Genomic DNA, 23,684 nt, shown 5'->3' with positions numbered 1-23,684 from the left:
TACTTAAAAAAAATACTAGTGGTTTTTAAAACCACTAGTTTGGTAAGGCACTAGTCTCGTCTTAAAAACACAAGATTTGGAACAACTAGTTTGGTCATTCAGCAATTTTACCACTGTCATCTAAGTTAGTTTATTTTGAGGTTTATGGCGTTTGGGTTCCCAAATTAAATAGGAGCCCCTCACGTAGTTACATTTATGGAGCACCAGGTCAGTTCGGAGGACTCTACTTCTAGTCACAGATGTTGTCTCAGGAGCGGGACATGTCTCCCAGATGCCAGGGAGCTCACTGATTGTGTGAGATGTTCCAGGTCCTGAATCTCTCCATTCTCCCAGATCCCTTCAGTCCACCCACAAGTACTTAGTAAGTACCTCCTGCACACTCTATACTGTATCAGGACTTGGGAGAATATAAGAAAGAGTATGCACCTTACCTTTTAGGAGTTTGGAAAGACAAGATCAATAAGGCAGAACAGCAGAGGATGTGATTCCATCGTGTTAAATCTTGAGGCATTGAGTAAAAGGAGCACAGGTGTGAAGGGCGCCGCGGGGAGTACCTGTGGCTGGCCTAGGAAGGGTAAGCCATGGAGGATGTTTGTACTGTCTGCTGAGCACCTACTATGTGACAGATACGGCACCGGTTGCCATATATATACAAGGGTTGGCAAAAGGGGTTGTATAGTTGTGAGTATGCAAAACACAGAGTTAATAAAGCTATACCTGCATGCCTTTTTCCGTGCAAACAACTGTGGGGAGTACCTGTGGCTGGCCTAGGAAGGGTAAGCCATGGAGGATGTTTGTACTGTCTGCTGAGCACCTACTATGTGACAGATACGGCACCGGTTGCCATATATATACAAGGGTTGGCAAAAGGGGTTGTATAGTTGTGAGTATGCAAAACACAGAGTTAATAAAGCTATACCTGCATGCCTTTTTCCATGCAAACAACTGTAGACCTACTTTTGCCCACCCTGTATATAACTATGAATATCATGTATTCTTTCATTTAATACACTCTAAAACTGTGCCCCCGGTGATTTTATCCCCCATTTTACAGTTGATGAAACCAATGCTTACAAAGGTTAAATAATGTATCCAGGGTCCCTGGGCAGCTGAGCCAGAATTCAATCAGTCTATGCTCTGTGCCCTCTGCCAGACCGAACAGAGGCGTCTCCAAATCTCCTCTCAGGCCTCCCTCCCCGAGGACACATTTACAGAGCTCCCTCCTGTGAACTTCCCCAGCACCGGGTGGGCGTGCTTCCTCATGCCCACTGCTCTCCACCATGCTTCATGGCTGTCGGGTGGGTGAAAGGGTTGCTTTTCATGGCCAGCATCTCCATTGCTTTGCTTCCTGTATTTCCCTCCATGTCTTGTCAAGTGCTTTGCTCCTACTGGTCAGTTATTTTCATTAATTAATTAATTAATTAATTGACTTTATTGGCTGCTGATTTCCTGTCCATACTCCTTGAAATATTTTGCAGCCTGGAGAGGGTAATCTCACCTGACTTCCATTTGGGTGGGATATTTAATGAGGATTTCTTTCTAAGTCCATAAGTACATCTTAAGAAGGAGAACAGTTGAATGAAGACAGTGTTTCCTTTAAACCGACAGTCACTAGATGTCCTACATAATTAATCTACTCCTCCTTGGGAATGGAGCAGGGGAAAGGTTGGTCTCTTGAAATAACCATTGCTGTGGTCATAATCTTACGATTTATTTGGAGAGGGAAGTTCCCGAATTGGCCTTGCCAAGTCCAGGCAGAATAAGAAATTGCCATTTCATCAGCATTTTAAAGTTAATAGCTCTGTTTCATAATTTACTGAAGCTAATGGGATAAATTTTTAAAGCAGTATGCAATTCCCATTGATGTTAATGGGAGTTCTGGGGTTGAGTCTCTCTGCATTATTTGAAAGTAGACTTCCATGGGACCTCACAGCCTTCCTTCTGAAAGAATCATTGTGTCCATTTTAGGAGGGATAGTGTTAATATATCTTTTCTTTAGAGGAATGTTAAAGCGCCCAAAAGCCAGTTACACTGCTAAGATCTGTACAAAACCGATCTGACTTAACTTCAGTGTGGCTTTGGATATGCTCTTTATTTTAAACTGTGCCACATCCATCCGATGCCAGAGTTCATAATGTCGTTTACCTTTATACCAGTAATTAACACTGTGCCTGTTGTTTGTAGATGCCAATGTAAGCATCATCTACATCTGCTCCCATCAAATGAATGAAGAGTTACTTCTGTATTACCATAAAATCCTGAGTCTACAGGCAGCTGTCAAATCGGGGAACCTTGAGGACAGAAGTGACCTGCAGGACAGGTTCAAAATTATCACCCCTGAAGCTATAAAGATCTTCACTGTGAGTTTGTCTTCTAATTACCACGGCTTCAGGGATGCAGTAAAATTAAATTGGAAATTTTATAACTTGCAACGCTCTGGTACACATCAGTGAAATATTATTGCAAGTTTAACAGCTTTACTGATTAGATGACTAGTTGGACTGTAGGCAATAAATATCCCAGTTTAACTTTCAGGCTTACCAGTAGTTGAGCAACCCTTCCAGTTTCTCTGTAGCTGAAGCCTAATTGGGGTTATTGGGCGGTACCACCAAGTAGGTGAATTTATAACATCCACGGTTTCTTTTTCATTGTGTGTGGAGGACACCAAAGCAGAGAAAGGCTGGCCCTGCCCATGGTCACAAAGCTGGTTCAGGGCAGAATCTAGGCCAGGGCCCTGTGTTCTGGCTTCCACACCGCTATTCCTTCAGATCCATGGTTTTGGGTTCACCCCCCACTCAGGGGAATTTGGTCTTATTTACCATATCCCATGGTTCATAGTGAACAAGGCTCAGGGTCTGTGTGTGTGTGTGTGTGTGTGTGTGTGTGTGTGTGTGTGTTAACTTTTCTGATTTTTAACGAATGGAAAGAATTCTGAGTGAAATTCCATCTGTAGACTAGAGCTTTGGGGACATGCACGGAACCCCGAGGGCAGTGTTCAAAAACAAGGCAGCGCACGAGATAGCTTGAATGAACTTCGCTATATTTTAACAATAATTTAAACTTTCCATTTAAACAAACAATATTTTAATACCCAGTGGACTATGCAGTTTTGAGGAGACCTTTGTGTGTGTGTGTGTGTGTGTGTGTGTGTGTGTGTGTGAATCAAGAGTCTGAATTTGCTAATACAGATAGCTTTTTTCCATTCAAAAGTGGGATATACCAAAGTCAACTCTCTATCTATTGCCAGAGAAACTGCTTGCAAGCTTTACATAGGAAGCATATATGTGTTGAGTTACTTCCTACCCCTTAAACCTTTGGATGTGCCATAATTTTTACCACTCCCCCCATAAAAGGCCTGCCAGGGCGGGGGAGGGTTGCTATAATACTTCTGCTTTGCTGAAATACTCAGTGAATTGTCATCAGATTTTGCTCTCTTCTACCAAGATGAAGATTTTAAATTTTCATAACTGGATACCTTAATGTTCCCCCAAATCTCTGCTTTAGTGGCATCCCTGGGCTGTGGAAGAGAAAGGCAAAATCCCAGGCAGGACAAGCAAAAGAAAAGATGGGGACAAATCATCACCACTACCATTCTTAGGGGCCTACGGATATCCACAACAATGCAGGGATTGCCTTGTGCTTCCCAGCTGTCCCCTGGCCTCAATGGCAGAGATGCAGGGGCTTTAGGAAGAAAGGAAGAAAAAACTGTCATGAGTATGTAGTTAATTTCCCGAGTTTCTCCTGATAGCTGCTAATGAGGAGTTTCTGTGCATCTAAAATGTCCATATACATTGAGGAGGCATCACATGGGGAAGGGGCACTAGTTTGGGAGAAGGAAGGTGAGCGAGCTAACATATATCAAAGGCGTAGATACATGTTCTCATTTGATCCTCAGAACAACGCAGCAAGATAGAACTGACCAATCTCCTTCTAAGGGTGAGGAAGCCAAGTTACTACTGTGGCCAGAGTCCAAGCCTAAAGCTGTCTGACCCCGGAACACTGTCATGAACGGGAATGACTGCTTTACTGCTGGAGGACCTTGTGGCCTTGGGCAAGCCCTTTGCCTCTCTGTTCTTGGTTCTTTGTCTGTAAAATGAGGTGGCGAATTGGGTCATTTCAAAGTCCTCCTCAGCCCTATAATCCTATTACCTGAGAAGTGCACCCTTGTCAGCCAGCCCACCCCGATTTTCAAGCAGGAACGAGGCAGTGAGCATTCGCAGGTGCACTGAGTTTCGTTCAGAATTCAGGTTTGCATTGTTGAGAGTAGAAACAAGTAGGGAATATTTTAAGTAAATTTTAATACTTCTCACAGTTTAAGTTTAAATTATTTGAGCAATCACTCATAGGCAATCAACATTTTAAAGTACAAAAAAAATAAGTTCTCACTTCAGTTCCTGCTCATGTGTAGTTATTGCTCTATTTCTTTTTAATGGGTTGGAGAGATTGTACCCGTGCTGATTTTCATTCAAATGGATGGCTTTGAGGAGGTTTTTAAAAAGTGTGCCAAAAATCTGCTTGTACATCTCTCCAAGTTACTATACGATGTTTGGATTTGTAATGGTACAGAGTGCTATTATAAAGTCGTGTCTATTTTTGAACATTTTAATGTTTATGAAGATATCCTCAACAAATGCCTTTTGTCTCAGGTTAAAAAAGGTCAGTGGTGATCAAGTAAATGCAATTTTAGTGCTATGGAATTCGGAATATTTTATATTTTTCAAGCTGCGTTAATTCACAGCCTGGATCTAATGGTCATACAAGATCTGCCGTCAATAATGTGTACTCTGCCACTCATTCATACTCATATCTTTCTTAAACACATATTGAACACAATAGTAGGGCACCATCTTGCCTGAAGAATAAGGCATGCCACAGATGACTGTGATACAGGTCGGGTAGAGTACTTGCCAATGGAAATAAGCAAACCAAGAGGAGACAGAAATGCATCCTGGCTGGAGAAGTGCTCAGAACTTTAAGTTTACTTTCTATTGCTGCATCCGACTTCCCCTCATCACACCTCATAAACTCACCAGACCCTCACTTCTCAGTCTGTGAAAGGGGAGAGATTTGGCTGCTGTGGCACAATAACTGTGCTAATACCTGGGTTTAAATCCTACCTCTGCTGTTTACCAGCTGTGTGACTTTGGGCAAATCATTTGAGCCTCAGTTTCCTCATCTCCAACAGAGGGGATGCTAATTGGCAAGGTGTGGTATGGATCAGATGAGAACATACATGTCAAAGTGCTTTGACCTTGTGGACTTAACATGAGCACACTGCCACCCTGAAGCACTCTTCTTAGGGCCCCTGCAAAGCCACCAGGTACACTGTGACTCTGTCACCAGGTCTCCCACACATTTCATATTTTCACATTTCCCAGTGGAAATTATTTGCGGGGAAAGGAAAGGAAGGAAATAAACAAGGGGGAAGACAGGGATCACCCAGATGGGAAACACGAACTCATGAGGTGCTGTTACCAGCCATTGTCTAGTGGAGCATTGGGTTTCCTAGAACTGCGCTCTCGGATGAGGTTGTGAAAATGGATTTCGGTTACGGTAGACAAGGCATGTTGCACAGATCTGAGGAACGCAGACTACAACACCTACTCTGAAGGAAGGCCCAGAAGGGTAATCAATAAATCCTCTTCTCAGAAGAGCTCTGGGTTTTTTTGTGTGTGTTTTTCCCTTTTTTTTGGGGGGGGGGGGAAGAGAGGGAGTAAAATATACATAACATAAAATTTACCATTTTAAGTGTACATTTCAGTGGCATTCAGCACATTCACATTGTTGGGCAATCATTGCATTATCCATTTTCAAAACTTTTTCAACATCCCAAGCAGAAATTCTGAACCCATTAAGCGATAAGTCCAGAAGAGCTCTGGTTTTAAAGAAAAAGTTATTGCAGAGCTGGAAGGACCCTAGAGAAGTCTAGTCCAACCTTTCATTTGAATATTGGGGAGTTTTCTAATTCACCTTGCAAGTTAGAAATCCAGGCAAGACTGAAGTCCCAGGGCTCTCCTTGGTCTCTTTCTCCCATACTCAGCAGTTATTACACCCACAACAGTTTGATATTCGCAGAAATAGTTGCTCAGTGTTTCTCCATATCTTCATGCCATGTTGAGTAGATAATTTTGACTAGAGTTGGGGGAGTAGGTGCTAATCTACAAAATTCCTTGAACTCCCTAACTCTCTGGCAACTTGCATTATATTTTCTACATGACATTTTAATGACTTTAAAAAGAGAGTTTTCTCTGTAATAATAAGTACTATCATTTATAGAATAGCAACTCAATGTCATGCATTATAATAGGTGTTTACTTTCATGATCTTGTTCTATCCTTAGAGCAACCCAGAAAATGGGTATTTTTATTCCCATTTAACAGATGGCAAAACTTAGGCTCAGGTTCACGTAGCTTACAAACTTGCTCAAGTTCAGGTAGCTTATAAATGATAGAGACAGATTCAAAGCCAGCACTGTTTGACTCCTAACCCCAGCCCTTCTCTAGAGGAAGTGAGCATGATCTTGGCTTCTCATAGTTCATCCTTGGTTAATGTCTTTCCCACACCTATCCTCACCTACCCATCCTTCAAAATTCACCTCAACCCCAACCTCTTTCATAATAGTAGTAGTAGCTACCATTCATTAAGTGCTTATTGTGTCCAAACCACTGTGCTAAGTGCTGTACATGCATTATCTCATTCAGACCTTACAGCATCCCTATGAGATGAGTACTAGTATTATACTCATTTTACAGGTGAAGAAACGAAGGCCCCAGGAGAATGAGTCATTTGCCTTTTCAGCTCTCCCCATCAGCATGTGTCCTCTGCTTCCCTTCTCCATGCCTCCGGGGCCTTCTGTAGCTCTTTATGGCTTTTCTCTGCTTTGATTAGTTATGCATTAACGGTACTCATTTGTGCCCCCGCTCCTTGAATGCAGAAACATGGTTGTATTCGTTTGGTGTGTGATGACCATCTGGCTCTGTCCTCAGCCCCTATTAGACATGCCAGAATTATTTATTTAATTGAATGAGACAGTCGCATGTATTGCTGAGCTGGGTCTAAATAATCAAAACTAAAATGAAAGCTTCAGTCTTGCTGAAATTTTCAAATACTTTTTCATTCATGAATCCTCTCCAAAGTGATTGGCCAAGAACCAGGATAGTCATCATAAAAGGTACATAGTCTCTGAGACAGACTTTGTGGCAGAGCTTTGGAAAGGAAGTATCAAGCCAAACGCCTTTTTCCTACCGAATCATTTAAAGAGTTGCCAGATTAGGAGTCCTGTACAGAGAGGAATCCTATGGGACGTTTTTCTTCATTTTTGGTATTGATTTTCCAGGCGCTTTAGTGTTAAACCAGGCCAGAAGTGCTGCAGAGATGAATCACTATTATCCAAAGGCCGCCAGCCTCTTTTCCTTCTGACAGAAGGATAATTCCACGTGGATCAAATAAATACAGATGTGTAGTAATTAGTTCTATTCCCAGTGAGCCTATTTCCCACACACTAAAGATGTGAGCGATTATAGAGCCTCACCCCAACAGCTTTTATCAATTTAAACTGCTAACCAACAGGATAGGTCATAACCCAGCCTGCTATTAATAATGCATTTATGGTGTGCAACATTATAAATTAGGTGCATGGACTAGAAAAAAAAGAACACCTTTTAACAAGAATGATATGCTCTTCCCCTAGAAGCAACATATGTGCCTGGCGACTCACCTGAAGTACAGTCCCAAGGCAATCAAAAGAATAAAAAATCTCATCAGTGGACGAGATGCCTACATTGTCAGCGGGTTCCTCCACAAAGATGATCTGGCCGTGGCAGATATGTTAGACGTACCCATCCTGGGTCCAGAGCCTGAAATAGCTCATCTTTATAGCACCAAGTCTGGAAGTAAACAGATGTTTGCCAGCGCCAATGTGCCATTCCCTCCTGGAATATCTGACATCTTTAGTCACCAGCAGGTATGCGGGGTGGAAAAGAGAGGCTCTATTCAAATATAGCACATCCTCTTGAAGTTGCAGGGATCTCAGGCCTTCTGGAGCCAGCCCTGCCCAGTGGAGATTATGTGGAATACTTGTGTTGAGTTGTTAGGTCTACTTTAGGACTTCGTGTTTAAAAGTATTGTCCTTGAAAAATATTAACTCATTTGGATTAAGACATTGAAGACCCTGTTAGTGCACCAATGTGCTATCAATATTGATTGCCTCGACAGGGATTATTTAGTTCATCATCGTATTAGCTAGCCATCCATTGAGCAGGTCCCTGAGAAATGGGAAAGACAATTTTAGCTCAAAGGAGGCAGTTTGGAAAGCTCCACGAGGGGCACCTGTCTGTCAAGGCAGGTGGCAGAGGGCCTATGGCAGAGGGCTGCAGACATCCTTCGCTAGTACAAAAATCCTTTGGTCCCTCAGGAAAGAGCCATAAAGGGAGGAGTGTACATTACATTAAATAATTTCCAAAACTCTAAAATGTATGTGCAATAGTTGTATGGAGTCTTGATTTCATCTTCACTGATTGAGAACTCAGGCAGTCTTTGCCATGAAATGTGGTTAAAGATGCAGGCACATTCAATGCAGGACAACCTTCCTCTAGTGCTGGTGTTCAGAAGTAGGATTTAAAACTTCCCTGTAGACACATCAGATTTGAGGGATGTCATTTCACCTATGGCACATGCAAATTGCATCACCTTAAACAGACTTATAACTGAGTTCTACTCTACTTGTTTGGAAAACATACGTCTGAGGTCATCAAGAATTGAAGTACTCCACTGAGATTTTTCCAGATACTGACTATCCTACCTAAGCTATCTGAGTGTGTCAGCATTTTGAATTCGCAGATGGCGATGAATCAATAGCACTGACTTTTACCGCTGTGCATCATAAACTTAAAGCTGGTGAAGGAAAACTGTGATCATCTTAATTTAGGTTAATAAATATTCCTGACTATCAGTTGGATTTTAGCAGTAGTCATTTTTCTACTTCTGCTCTACACCAGTGTAAAATGAATGGCAATTTAAAATTATATTACTTCTTTTGAACAGATAAACTCAAACAAAGAATCATAAATGTTCTGAAAGAGTGTAAAGTCATTTGGTTTATGATTAAGTAATTTATTTAGTTTTTAAGTCTAGTGTGAGCACCGTGAGCATGTCCTGTTTTGATCCATAAAGTAACCACGCAAGTTCTTTTTCTGGCATATGCTCCATATGAAATATTGACAGCTTTGGTTAAATAAGCAAAAATAGTGGTGCTATTTTAAAGCACTGTTCAATTTTCACTTAAAGATAGCACATAATTCTTTCCCATGGTGCAGTCTTTACAATATTATTGATCCTTTTCATTCTGTAGGGGATCCATCAACAGACGCCCATTTATAGGACTCTCAGAAGCAACAAATAACAGGATTTGGAAGAAACAGATGATAATTTTGTTAGTAGTTGAGTCTCTGAATACACAATATTTCCAAATATACAATAAAAATGCTATGCCAGAACACCTTTTCTTACACCAGCAAAGTAATTTTATAAAATGCTAGAGGCCCGATGCATGAAATTCGTGCAGGGGTTCGGCCCCCCGCCACCGCCAAGGCTGCCTCTGCCTCAGCCCCCGCCATCAGGCTTCGTCCAGAAGGTCATCCAGAAGGACATCCACTCTAATTAGCATATTATGCTTTTATTATTATAGATTACTCACCAAAGACTATTTCTACTTCTGCAAAGTATGATCATAATACAGCTAAATATGATGAAATATATAATCTATCTTCTCAACACAATACCAGAGAAAGAAGGGATGTAACTTTGAAAGGTTCATTTAAAAACCTTTATAGGCAAAGCTCATAGCTACATGGTGGGTAGACCAGAGTACTTGTAATTTAAATACCCAAATTATCCACAGACACTACTTGATAATTAGGGAACTAAGACAATTCCATGTCCACCCTATTTGAAAACCCCATGATTGCACGGGGCTTCCAGGGATCCCAAGAATGCCCGTTTTGATGTCACTTCCACACCGCTGGGTAGTGTAACATTCCCAGGAAGAGCAGCTAAAAAAACACAACTCAAGAAAACAGATTGTACCTTTAATCAAAATAATTTTAATCTTCCAGCTCTGTACTTCAGCAGAACCACAATCTTTAGTCCTTTCACACACTTTAGCTGAAAAACATTCCATCTGGTGACCAAAACATCATCCAAAGAGAAGAGAATAGGAGTGTTGCAGCCTCGCTGGGCAGCTCAGATGGGTTAGAGTGTCATCCCAAACTGAGGCTGTCAGTTTGATTCCCAGTCGAGGAACATACAAGAAACCAATCTATAATAATAAAAGCATAATATGCTAATTAGACTGGTCATCATTCCGGATGCCCTTCCAGACAAAGCAGGGGCTGGAGGGAAGCCTAGGTCCTGGGTGCCAGCGGGAAGCCGGTGCCAACAGCCAGGGGAAGGAAGGCCTATATTCTTGCATGAATTTTGTGCATCGGGCCTCTCTAGTGAATACATAAATAAGTGGAACAACAAATTGATGTCTCTCTCTCTCTCTCTCTCTCTCTCTCTCTCTCTCTCTCTCTCTCTCCTCTCTCTCTCTCTCTCCCTCATCAATAAATAAAAACAGAATGTTGCAGAGACCTCCTTAAGTATAAGTGACCATAGCCAAGTACAGCAGTGGGTAGGCTCATCAAAGCAAATGCTTAGTAATGCTTTGCTTCTTTCGGGAAGTATACAAGTACCCTGGAAAGTCTGATGAGAAGACAAAACACACACACACATCATTTTGTGACTTAGTGAGTTATTTTTCTCCAAGGCTCTACTAGAACAGTATGACTTATAATTAAATAATATTGCTTTAGACTTTTGTCTGACTCAAACTTATCCCAAATGGCTATTGGTGGGAAGGAAAGTTGCTTCTCTTTTAACTTCTCCCTCCACCCATCGCTCCTCCTCCTCTCTGCAGGTTGAGCTAGGCAGCCCAGTGGCGAGAGAATGAGCTTAGGTGTTGGAGTCAGGGCAACCTGGGCGGAGTCTGCTCTGCCGCTCGGTTCTGTGTGATCGTGGGCCTGTTATTCAAATTTACTGTCCCTCAGTTATTTATATATGAAATGAAACTAAACATGGTGCCTGCCTCAGAGGTTTTGTGAGTATTCAATTTAAAAATAAACTCATGTAGAGAGCTTAGTCAAAGGCCTGGCACCTGCTGAGAGTTCAGCAATGTTAGATAGTATCATTATTATCACCATGATATTAGAGCTTGAACTTTTACCCCTTAAACTTCCATGTGATGGAGCCCAGTTCCTGAGGGAGTACCGTGTTAAATAGGATAGGTGTGCATTCCAGGAACATTGCTTCCATGAACGTTTTATCTCCTTTACCGCTCGTGTTCATGTGATACATATTATATAATGCACTTGGCCAATTGACCAGCCAAACAAATGCATTTCATGTATGTTAATGAGGAAAATGTTAAATGTTTTATGGGTTATAACAGTGGTCGGCAAACTCATTAGTCAACGGAGCCAAATATCAACAGTACACCGATTGAAATTTCTTTTGAGAGCCAAATTTTTTAAACTTAAACTATACAGGTAGGTATATTGTTATTAACTTAATTAGGGTACTCCTAAGCTGGCCTTTGCTGAAAACGTCCTCAATCTGATTGAGGTACGTTCGCTGAGGTCGACCCCTTCCAACTCTCCCATCCACACTCGTCTTGTAGACTTGTTTCGTCTATCTCAGTGGTCGGCAAACTCATTAATCAACAGAGCCAAATATCAGCAGTACTTCTTCAAAATAGACTCGCCCAGGCTGAAAACCGACTTCTGCGCATGGGCCACGAAGTTTCAATCTCACTGTACGTGCGCGCCCGCACGTGGTATTTTGTGGAAGAGCCACGCTCAAGGGGCCAAAGAGCTGCATGTGGCTCACGAGCCGCGGTTTGCCGACCACTGGGTTATAACATTTAAAAGCTCAACAAAGCACCAAATAAAGTTTTCAAGACTATAAATCTTTATAGTCTTGAAACTATAAAAAAATCATTTGAAGAATCAATAAGTAAACACACAATTCTCTGAAAAGGAAAGAAAACAATACCAAAATTCAATTTTTTATTTTGCTTTGAAAAGCAGGCAAATGATAATTTCAGTTTCTCATAAATAGGACTATACTTTTAAATGTGCCTTTAGTCCCATTGGTTAGTGGTTTCTTCACATCATCTCTACATCATTTAAAACTTCTTCCAGTCTGTCTTAAAAACTAGAGGATAACGTAATGAACAGACCATTTGAAATAAAGACACTTGAAAAGTACAACTGAGTTAATACAGTACAAAGGAATCCAGGACACCAGCTACATTAAATGTTGCTACGTCTTCATACCCACAGATGATAGAACAGCTGACTCAGCTGATCCTCGATTACCCGGAAATCCAACGCTGGCTCTTTAAAATGGACTATGAATTTGGAGGAAATGGGACTGCGTTTTGTGACATTCTTTCCCACCTCCAGTGCCGTGACTGGCTCCTAATGGAGTATAACAAATACAGCCGTGAAGACTGGAGCAAGAAATGGGCACAGGTGAGTATTCAATGGTGACATAAATCCACAGCGTCTGTGTATTGTTAGGAGATGAAGCAAAAGGCTCAGCAAGGAGGGGAAGGCACTTTCTTCAAGGTTCAGCAGTGTCACCTGCCAGCAGTGAGACCTTGGGCAAATCATTTTACCTTTCTGAGGCAATGGGGTTGATTAGGTTATTTTAAATGTCCTTTCATTGGGCCCTAAAAGTCTTCATTCATGTCTTCAAATTGATTATGATTATTAGGAAGTAATTTTTTTAAATCATATTCAGGTAACATTACAAGTCTCATCATTCGCTCTAAGTGGGTCTGATCATATGCTTCTAACAACTGACATTAATAAGCTACCCGCATTTTATTATGAGAGGGAAATTCTATTAGTAAATGGTAGTCACCTGGAAGCTAATGTATAATAGCATTCTATCAGCAGTCAAATGTTTCTGAAGTCAATTCAAGGACATTTGTGTAACTGCTGGCCCCTGTTGAGAAAATAGTACCTACTACCCAGAAAATCTCCAGGCCAAAGCCAAACAATAGGCAAGAAATCTTAGCATATAAGTGGTTGTGTAGAGAATTTTCCGTGTATGTTGGTGGAAGGATGAATTGTACAACTTCTTAGTCCGTTCCAAACTTGCTTAATAATTAAAGTTATCTTATATGGCTTACTATATAAATTAAACCCGCCATTCTAAACGCTGCCTCACTTTGCATCCAGAGTCTAGACTGGCCTGGCTTCTCTTAATCCCAAATCTCTGTCTTGGCTGACCTCCTTGTGACAGCATAACTGATGAGGAAAATTCAGACGTAAATTCCCTTCACCGATTCCTTCCCTACTGACGTGCTTAACAGTGGGCTGCGCAGTGATTTGCATCTCCTCTGAGCATCCCACTGCAGAAGTCTATGAATCAAAACACAAGTGATAGGAAGGGAGGGGCACTCCAGAGAGAACCGCATTACTCTTGTGAAAGTGAAACAACGAATAAATCTAGAGAACAGTCAGAAGAGAGAGTTGCCTTTGACAAATGTGTCTGTTCTCCCCATGATCTATCCTGGGCTTTTCTTCCCCCTCCGTCAGAGAATGGACTAAATGCAGTACCTGTCATGGCCAGCTTTTTACATATTATTTAAAGGATACCAAAGTGAATTACTCTCCTAGGAAAAAAATAAAACAAGGAAAATGTATTTAATTTTGAGGCCCATAGAGGGTTCTCTTTGAACTGGATTTTACTTCATATTGTATAGTGTTTTCTTTTTAAAGCAAAACTGTGGAGAGTCAATGATGAAAATATGACTTTTTCATTTCAAAAATTGAAATGTTAGTGGGCTGGTCTTAATATTTCAAACCAATATTTTTTTTTAATTCTCCTGAAACTAGACAATGATAAATTTAAAATATTTGACTTTAGGTTTAAAAAATATTTAACATATTGACACTGGCTGAATTGCACTTGGAAGCCTAACTATACATTATTTACTTTCAATTATTTTAAACTATACCATTTTAAATTGTCACCAACCACTTTTGGCATTATCATGAATGTTATTAAATGTGAAAATCTTGAATAATTAATAATCTATTGAAATCTTTTTTTAACTTAATAAGGAAAAAATAATTATTCAGAAATCTTTTTAATCTTTGAAACCTGTGCTTAGCCATGGGCATTTTGGTTAGAAGCCAAAAATAAAAATTAAAAATAAAGCAGCTCTGAAGAGCTTTTTTGGGGGGTGGGGCGGGGGGAAATTATTGACATTCTTTTGCCTTCAAAGTGAAATTGTACCCAGACTGGAAGTGACCTGCTATCTCCATTGAGTGTAGCTATTGAGGATTTAGGATCAGAATTACCCTTTGTTCCAGAAGACCGTCATAATGGTGCACATTTAGACATCAAAGCATTACTTTATGAGCACAGGCATGTTTTAATGTCCTATTACAGTTTGTGGACCTGTTTCTTTTCATAATGAAGATGTTGTGTCATCAAGCCTAGCCCGGCACATACAAAACATATGCTGGCAGGTTATTAAAAATTTCAGCTTCTTGATGAAAGACTATCCTGCAGGCTAAGAGTCCAGAGAAAGACTCCATTCTGGGAGAATTATTAGAAATGAGATTATGACTGTAAGCACTAAATTATGTTAATACTTACAAATAGCATCATTTGCATAGCTGTTTATGACACGATACCATGATTTTTCTCATTGGTATATTGTAGGCAACAGATTAAAAACAGGGCTGTTTATGGGAGTTGGAACTGTTTTGCGATTCTCTTGTGTCTTACGTGGATATTGGTTTTATTTTTTTATTTTTTTAAAATATATTTTATTGATTTTCCACAGAGAGGAAGGGAGAGGGATAGAGAGTCAGAAACATCGATGAGAGTGAAACATCGATCAGCTGCCTCCTGCACATTCCCCACTGGGGATGTGCCCGCAACCAAGGCACACGCCCCTGACCGGAATCGAACCAGGGACCCCTGAGTCTGCAGGGCGATGCTCCATCCACTGAGCCAAACCGGCCAGGGCTGGATATTGGTTTTAGATGGAGGCATCATTCAGTGTAGACTCAAGGATCCAATATAAAGGCCATCTTTTTTTTCCTACCTATCTAATTTAGAATCGGTTATTTAACTGGTTGGGGTTGAGCTTCGAAACAAGGTCATGGAGTCAACAAATGCTGAAAAGCTGTAGTCACATTTTAAAAATCAGTATAGACATGTCGGTGATTTTAGGAAAAGCGGAATGTTACATGATGGCCTCAGTAAAAATGGGGCACAAATCTCATTTCGTTCGTGGTGGCTCGGTGCAAACCTCATTCTCTTCATCCTACCAGGTAACAAAACCCCATGCGCCCGGAGGTACTTCTTTAGTAGGAATAAAGGCTTCCATCAAGGAAGGCACACTCGTAGGGGAAAGTCTTCCTGGACACACTCACCAAAGGCAGTGTAGGGAGAGCAGGTGGACGTTCGCTGTGGTGCCAGTCCTTGCAGTGCTTTCTCTCTGTTTCCATTTTTAAAGGGTAAATCTTCCCTCCCTCACTCCTGGGAGGTTGGCTTGGTGGCCGTGATGCTACAGGTGACGCTGCTTTTCGAGAGATCTTTGTCGAACGGCTTCTCCGTAGAGAGAGCTAAACCAGTTTACTTCTGGGTTTTCCCGGCAGACCTTCTTTGGGCCTCTGCTTCCCTGGGTGGGTGGTATAAGCTGTAGAGGTCTTGGCATCACAAATTTTCCGCTTACAAGAAAAAGGAGAAAAGGGAAATTGAACTGGCCCTAAGCTACTATATAATATTTGTATTTTAGCCCTGGGCAAGAGAAGTTGTACCTGTATTTGCACTTGGGTGTACTTTGTTAAACATTATTGTGCATCTCTTCACCAGTACAGTCCAAGCCTTTTGATGTATACTGTCATATTTCATACTAGAGGCCCAGTGCACAACATTCGTGCACTCAAGGGGAGGGGTCCGCTCAGCCCAGTCTGTGCCCTTCAGCAGTCCAGGAGACTTGGGGGATGTCAAACTGATGGCTTAGGCCCGCTCTCTGCGGGGAGAGGGCCTAAGCCAGCAGTTGGACATCCTTAGTGCTGCTGCGGAGGAGGGAGAGGCTCCCACCACCGCCGCTGTGCTCATCAGCCGTGAACCCAGCTTCTGGGTGAGCGGCACTCCCCACTGTGGGAGCACACTGACCACCAGGGGGAAGTTCCTGCATTGAGTGTCTACCCCCTGGTGGTCAGTGCGCATCATAGAGACAGGTCGTTTCACTGTTCAGTCAATTTGCATATTACCCTTTCATTATATAGGATATATATATAACCTAATAAAAGAGAAACATGCAAATTGATCGTACCTCTGCTACACCCAAAAGCCATGCCCACAAGCTAATCGGGAGTGAATATGCAAATTAACCCAACTAAGATGGCAGCAGCCACAGAGCTGGAGCGAGCAGGAGGCTTGGGTTGTCCCCAGCAATGGAAGAAGCCAAGCTTCCCGCCTGCCCTGCTGGCCTTGAGCTCCACTCAAGGCTACAAAGTTTCAATTATAGAAGATAAGTAAGCCCCAGATACTTGCTTCCAGCCCATGGCTGTGGCCAGCCTGAAAACGGCCATCAGCCCCTCACCCAGGCACCCCAGTAGAGCTCCCCACCCTGAAGAGGCTGTGGCCAGCATAAAAACAGCCCTCAGCCATTCACCCAGGCTGGCCCAACCCCCATGGGGTGAGGGTCCTCACTGGGGGGCTTGACCAGCCTGCAAACAGCCATCAGCCCCTCACCCAGGCTGGCCAGGCACCCCAGTGAGGACCCCCTCCCTGAAGGGGGTGTGGCCAGCCTGAAAACGGCCCTCAGCCCCTCACCCAGACTGGCTAGGCACCCCAGCGGGACCCCCACCCTGATCCAGGACACCCTTCAGGGCAAACCAGCCAGCCCCCACCCGTGCACCAGGCCTCTATCCTATATAATAAAAGGGCAGTATGCAAATTGACCCTAACAGCAGAAAGACTGGGAATGACTGGTCACTATGACACACACTGACCACCAGGGGGCAGATGCTCAATGCAGGAGCTGCCCCCTTGTGGTCAGTGCGCTCCCACATGGGGAGCTCTGCTCAGCCACAAGCCAGGCTGACAGCTGCCAGTACAGCGGTGGTGGTGGGAGCCTCTCCTGCCTCCTCAGCAGCACTAAGGATGACCAACTGCAGCTTAGGCCTGCTCTCTGCTGGCAAATGGACATCCCCTGAGGGCTCCCGGGCTTCCAGAGGTATGTCTGATTGCCGGGGAGTGGGCCTAAGCCATCAGGTGGACATCCCCAAGGGGTCCCAGACTGCGAGAGGGCACAGGCTGGGCTGAGGGACCCCCCCAGTGCACAATTAATGGTTGTATAATATTCTCTCATACTGATTTACTCTGACCTGTTAAACCAGTGATGGCGAACCTTTTGAGCTCGGCGTGTCAGTATTTTGAAAAACCCTAACTTAACTCTGGTGCCATGTCACATATAGAAATTTTTTGATATTTGCAACCATAGTAAAAGAAAGATTTATATTTTTGATATTTATTTTATATATTTAAATGCCATTTAACAAAGAAAAATCAACCAAAAAAGTGAGTTCGCATATCACCTCTGACACATGTGTCATAGGTTCACCATCACTGTGTTAAACCATTCAGCTAAGTTGGAAATTTTACGTTATTCCAGCTTGCTTTTTTTTACATGTCAAAATACATCTTATAATTGCTAGGAAGAGATTCTTTTTTGTGTCCTTATTTATTTTTTTAATATCAAAAACACAACATCTTGGTATTAAGAGAAAATCTAGGTTTTCTAGGTTAAGAAAAAAATCTAGGGTATCACTTTCCCTTAATCAGTAAGTATATAGCAATAATTAGTCATTTATTATGTATATTTATTTTTACATCTTAAAAACTTGACCTCTTTTGTAGGTCCATGAATAAACTGTTAAGGTCTTGCATTTCTTTGTATTTAACAACAACAACAATAATGGCATTATAGTATACCAGCTGGGTGTCAGGCATTTAAGTACTTTACAGAATTGTCTCACTCAATCTCAGGAAAATTCTAAGGTTTTTATTCATTTGCTCCCATACCACTCTGAAAAGGAAGGTATTGCTATTTTGTTTACAGATGGAGAAACTGATGTTTGGTACGTTAGGTGACTTGCCCAAGTTCATATAGATAACAAATGGCCGTGCCTACTTTGAAACGCACATCCATACCTCCTGGCCCAGTGCTCTTGCCACATTTAGAAAAGACTCCTTGTTTGAAAATCCCAGAGAAACATTCTCCACCAGGTCCTGCCATTGTGACCTGCTACCCTTGTGGCAAGTTTTCTGCTTTCTACAGAGACTTGCGAAAAACACAGAGGTCCCGGGAATAGCAGCAACCTTTGCTCTCAAATGTCCACAGCCTAGGCCAGGGGTGGGCAAACTTTTTGACTCGAGGGCCACAATGGGTTCTTAAACTGGACCGGAGGGCCGGAACAAAAGCACGGATGGAGTGTTTGTGTGAACTAATATAAATTCAAAGTAAACATCATTACATAAAAGGGTACGGTCTTTTTTTTTTTTTTTTTTTTTTAGTTTTATTCATTTCAAACGGGCCGGATCCGGCCCGCGGGCCGTAGTTTGCCCACGGCTGGCCGAGGCACACCACGATTACTTAGTGAGGGACCATGGGCTCTCCAAGTCTCTATCATCTGTAAAGAGAGATAATGTGGGTACCTGCCTCGAGGGGAGGTGGTGAGAATGAAATGAGATAACCTTTGGGAATCGACTAGCAATGTACTCAACACATAATACGCCTTCAAGAGATGCTCCCTGTTATTACTGAAATTACCAGAAAGTTGCGCTACAATTAAATTGCAGGTAACATTGAACAAGTCTGCACAATATAATCTTTCTTTGATGATGTAGAAGGTCTTTTAGGGTCTTGCAGGATTCCAGAATATTTTCAATGCATCAGTTGTCATTATATAAATGTGTGGCTGTGGAAGATGCAGAATGGTGACCCAATTGTGCCTACCCACTTAGTTACCCAGATAATGCCTTTAAAAGAATAAACTTTGATAGCGCCTGGCTTCTTATCATTTGAAAAGAGAAAACGATCCCAGTTACTTGAACTTCCTGCATGCTGAGTAAAGAGGCATTGACCCGATAGAGATTATTCTGACCATAAGACTGAGACCCGGATGCTTCATTTTCCGGTTCCAGTTGGCGTCTTTTCTAATTAGTGTAGCAGCACGTCACCACAATCACTGGAAAGTCTTAATCATTTACATGTTTTTCCTTATCTCTGAAAATGACTTAGAATGTTTTCTTCCAGTTCAGTGGTTATTTTCATGAAGCTGCCAGGGCTGGGTCTGAGGTGCCTCTCTGTGCCTGAGGAAGATGACAGGAGAGCGAAAATTGCCTCCCCGAGTTAAATGAAAGCCAGGTCCCCCTTCCGAGGACCTATAATAATCAGCTCTACAAGCTGTTGGTTTGTGTGTCCTATTGATTTAATATGCTTCTAATCAGTACATAAAGCTATGGGCCTGCAGTGTTAATTTTTCATATGCTTACAAAGTACCCTTTGATTTTCTGTCACACGTTAATTACAGCGTTTTGCCATTAAATAGGAAGCTTTGTGTAAACTAATTACTAGGTAATCATTGTCTACTGCAAGCGTGCTGTTTGTACCTTTTATTTTATTCTAAAAATGCACAGATCTCGCAGTCTGGAAACACTCTACCTTCCAGCCATTAGCTCTCACTAATTCATAGCATTATTGTGGTGAGAGTGGAGGAGTTGTAATTGTTGTGGTATCAGAGCTGTTAATTACCGGAGTAAACAGTTGAAATGGTGCCAAGGTCTATTGTATGAGGCAGAGAAAAGGAGGTTTAAATGTTACTCCCACCATCTGGGGACCAGGGGAGAGGCAAATGCTGGGAAACAGCAGTGAGGCGCTATCGCCGCCTCAGCTCCAGGGTTGGTGGCCATATGGATCCAGAATATTCTGAATCAATTGAATTTAACTGCCAGTTTTTTGCAATAACAGTGTGGAAGGAAGGAATAAAGCAAAAGATGAGAGGAACGAGAATGGGTTAGTGTTTTCACATCCAGGGAGTCCCTGCTGGAGGTCTTTTGGAAATATCTGCTTTGCTGAAAACCACAGAGCAGGCCCGGGCCCTTGGAATGGATTCAAATGAGTTTCACTCTCCTTGCCCGCGACTGCGCCATTTGCTTCTGGTCATCTGTCCCGCGTGCCCCTCGGGCAGAGAGGGATGCCCTTGAGAAGACCGGGACTTTCATGTAATTGTGCCAGATCGAACACAAGTCCTCACTTTTGGCGTTTTAACAAAGCATGGTCTGCAGAAAGAAAGCAATAATACGTATATAATGCTGTCGCATCCACCTTATGTATATGCATCTGTGCACGGAGGAATATCAGAAAAGGCACAGCTCTTCACTCTGATTTTAAAAAGTAGAGGCTTGTCCATTCCTTCTGTCTGAAATTAAAATATAATTTCTCCCCAGAGCCTCTCATTGCATTCCACAAATTCACCCTTCTCCCCCACCACTTGAAAGAAAAATTAAACCCCAAAGGGCACATGTTTTCTTTTGTTTTTAATTTTCAACTCAAGAGCTTTATCAGCTTCTGCAATTTTTTTTTTCCAACCAGCAATGTTTGTCTATCTGAAAAGAAAGAAACCATTCACCAATAATAATAATTATAGCCACTTCCACTTCCGGTTGAGCTTTAAACCGCACCGTTTCTGCTTTCAGATACTGTGTGATCTTTAAGACAGTCACATGTGTTTGCTTGATGTCACTCGTATTTAATAGAATTTCCTTCGAACCCATCTTCCAACATTAGAAACATTTTTAAAAAATCTGCCACTTGCTGCTGTAACTACTTTTCCGTGTCATTCCCAAAACAAGAACATATTCTTCTGTTTTCAAACCACCCTGGATTATTTATTTCTAATTGTTTCTTTAGCAGATGCTGAAGGAATTTAGGGTGTAGTGTAAACAACTCCTTTAAAGAGAGCGATCGCAGGCCGCCACACACACCAGGAAGCAAGGGCAGCATCCCTCCAGCTTTTGTGACCGCAGTCTCGGCACGGGGAGGATTTATTTCTGCTTTTGTGCATGTGCAACAGTTCAATTAGGAATTTCAAGAAATGCTTCATCTTTATCTACGGAAACCCCAGCTGCAGCGTGATGGGGTGAGCCTCGGAAGAAAGCCACGGCACCCCGTGTAGAGGCGGGGAGAGAAACAGCAGTTTAAGTGCTGGAAAGTTGAACGGGAATGAACCTTTCTAGAGTTTCTGTGCTGAGCTTCGGGATGGAGGCGCGACATATGTGCCTCAGTTGGACAAAACGCTTCTCAAGTCAGATCACCTGCTAGGCCTGCAGGTGGGTGCAAAGTGGAGGCCGGGATAGCGAGGGGCAGGCTCCCAGGGGGGCGGCGAGTGGATAATGCTACGTAAGTGTGGGATTACGGACGCGTTTTCACCATTCTGTTTCATGAGAGCCGCCACCGCAGCGAATCACTTGCCACACAGCCGAAATGGGCCATTAGCTATCAAGGGAAAATTGTCTTTGCCGCTTTCGGCAGATGGAGCAAATATTTTACAAAGCAATTTTACATACCAAAAACATTTGTGTGCCTCGGTAATGTGGGCTGTTTTACATTATGTTACCTTCTCCAGCAGCATAATTTTCCATCTCGTCGAAGGCAAAGTTGGCATTTTTGATTTTTAAATTCTCAATTAACAATTAAACATGGAGCACTAAAGCAGTCTTACGCTTTAAGTAGGTGTGGGGAGCAGTTTACGACTTGCCGGAGACCGTGGCATTTTTTCTTGGTCCCCTCAGCATATTTTTGCCTCTAAGGAGGGAGTGCTTCTCACCCTCCTCGTGGAAAGGAGTGAGCGCAAACTCCACCGCTGGCGCCAGGACGAGAGGAACCCAGGCCCAGGAGTGACCAGAGCACTTGCTGGCCTCTGCGTCCACCATGGGTTCCACAGGCCGTGGTGCGGCCCGCCCACTTGTATCAGTTTAAAATGGTTCCGCTTCAAGTAACAGCAAACCCAACTCAAAATCGCTTTTAAGATAAAGAGAATGTATTATCTCGGCTCACGGAAAAGGCAAAGATTGGTCTGGCTCCCAACAAGGCTTTATCGAGTGGCTCCGTGTCACCAAGGATCCAGTTGCTTTCCCTCTCACCTCTCTACTTCACACCGTGTCTGCTCCATCCCAAGGCTGCTGTCCTCGGTTCCGATGGCTGCAGGGGCTCCTGGAGCTCGTCCTCGGTCAAGGCAATAGGAAGAGAGAACATCTCGCCTGGTAGGTAGCATTCTCAGAAGAGCATGAAGCCTTTTTCTCAGGAGGCCCCGGCAAGGGCTTCCTAACATCTGACTGGCCTACGTGGGTCACGTGCCCATCCTGCACCAATGACTGTGGCCAGGGTATGGCTTTGCTACCCGGGGCCCCACCCTGGGAGCTGAGGGGAGAGTCACTCTCAATCAACTTGCATAGCTAAGAATGGGATAGCGGTAGTTGCTGAGGTGTGTGGGACATCATTACCCTGAAGGAGGGACAAAGATGCTGGACAGCCAACAACAGTTGTCCACGCTACCATTTTTTGTCAGGTTGACAGCACAGACTTAGCCTCACGTGCGGATGACCTAATCTGACCCAGCGTGATCATTTATGCCCGCCGACGGCAGTTACAGATCCCATTGCACCGTGCCATCCTCGTAGCAACTGGATTGGAATCCTGTCTCTGGCCATACCACCCTGAACGCGCCTGATCTTGTCTGGATTTGAATCCCAGCTTTGCTACTTCATGTCTGTGTGACATGAAATAGGGAATCGAGTAACCACTTGAGAGAATGGCTTTGAGATAGTAAATATAAACCCCTTGCTACAGGCCTGCCACTTGGTAAGCTTTCCACAAGTGAGAGCTGTTATCGTACCCAGAAAGCGACTGCAACGGTAAAAAGTAGCTCACCTCACGCACAGCAAACGCAACCTCGGATTTGGAATCCCTCCCTTCTCTTCATCTTTGTGCCTCGAGCCAACTGCAACCCTGAGCACTTTGCACAGCACCCCACACTTTGCCTCTGAGGGGGCAGCAGTGGTGGAGAGCGCCCACCCAGGTCAGAGGGCAGCCAGAGAGCTCCCGCGGCCGCCGTGGACCAGTGGCCGCGCCCCAGCCCTCTCTGGCACAGGGGACATTCGCTTGGATAGCCCTAGGCCCCTCCAGTCCTGACCGCTTGCTTAGTTTTCCAGGTCACTGTCTTATCCTTCTGGCTTCTGGCTTTATGCTACCCCCGTCTCTCCTTTTGGGGACATCAGAACCCTCTGTAAAGCAGGGCTGCCTAGGTGTGTCCTGGGTTTCTCTTCTGAGCGCTGTCAAACAATGCAATGCCCGATGTGGGAGATGGAGGTGATTAGCCTAAACGCTATTTGCTTAACTCACTGCTGCAGAGCCAGCAGAAAAGCTTCTAAGATAAAATGAGTTTTGGTGGGACTGATACTAATTTGTATTCCTTCTTCCTCCTCTCCCATCCTCCCCAACACACACACACACACACACACACACACACTCACTCACACACACACAC

The 23,684-nt window shown here is 43.2% G+C and overlaps 1 protein-coding gene across 1 annotated transcript in view; it reads left to right on the top strand.

The window, feature by feature from the left end:
- IQCH (IQ motif containing H) overlaps positions 1-23,684 on the top strand; it is a gene marked incomplete at its 5' end in the record, with an annotated part of 200,887 nt that overhangs the window by 114,554 nt on the left and 62,649 nt on the right. The window contains 2 exons of the mRNA XM_081088533.1: positions 2,185-2,360; positions 12,378-12,569. Coding sequence (XP_080944659.1) covers positions 2,185-2,360; positions 12,378-12,569 — 368 coding nt within the window. The remainder of the gene's footprint in view (positions 1-2,184; positions 2,361-12,377; positions 12,570-23,684) is intronic.

This window comes from Myotis nattereri (assembly GCF_964212035.1).
Source record: "Myotis nattereri genome assembly, chromosome: 1".
Classification (NCBI taxonomy): domain Eukaryota; kingdom Metazoa; phylum Chordata; class Mammalia; order Chiroptera; family Vespertilionidae; genus Myotis; species Myotis nattereri.
Note: the sequence above shows the minus strand (reverse complement) of the source record. Positions and strands in the feature narration are given on the sequence as shown.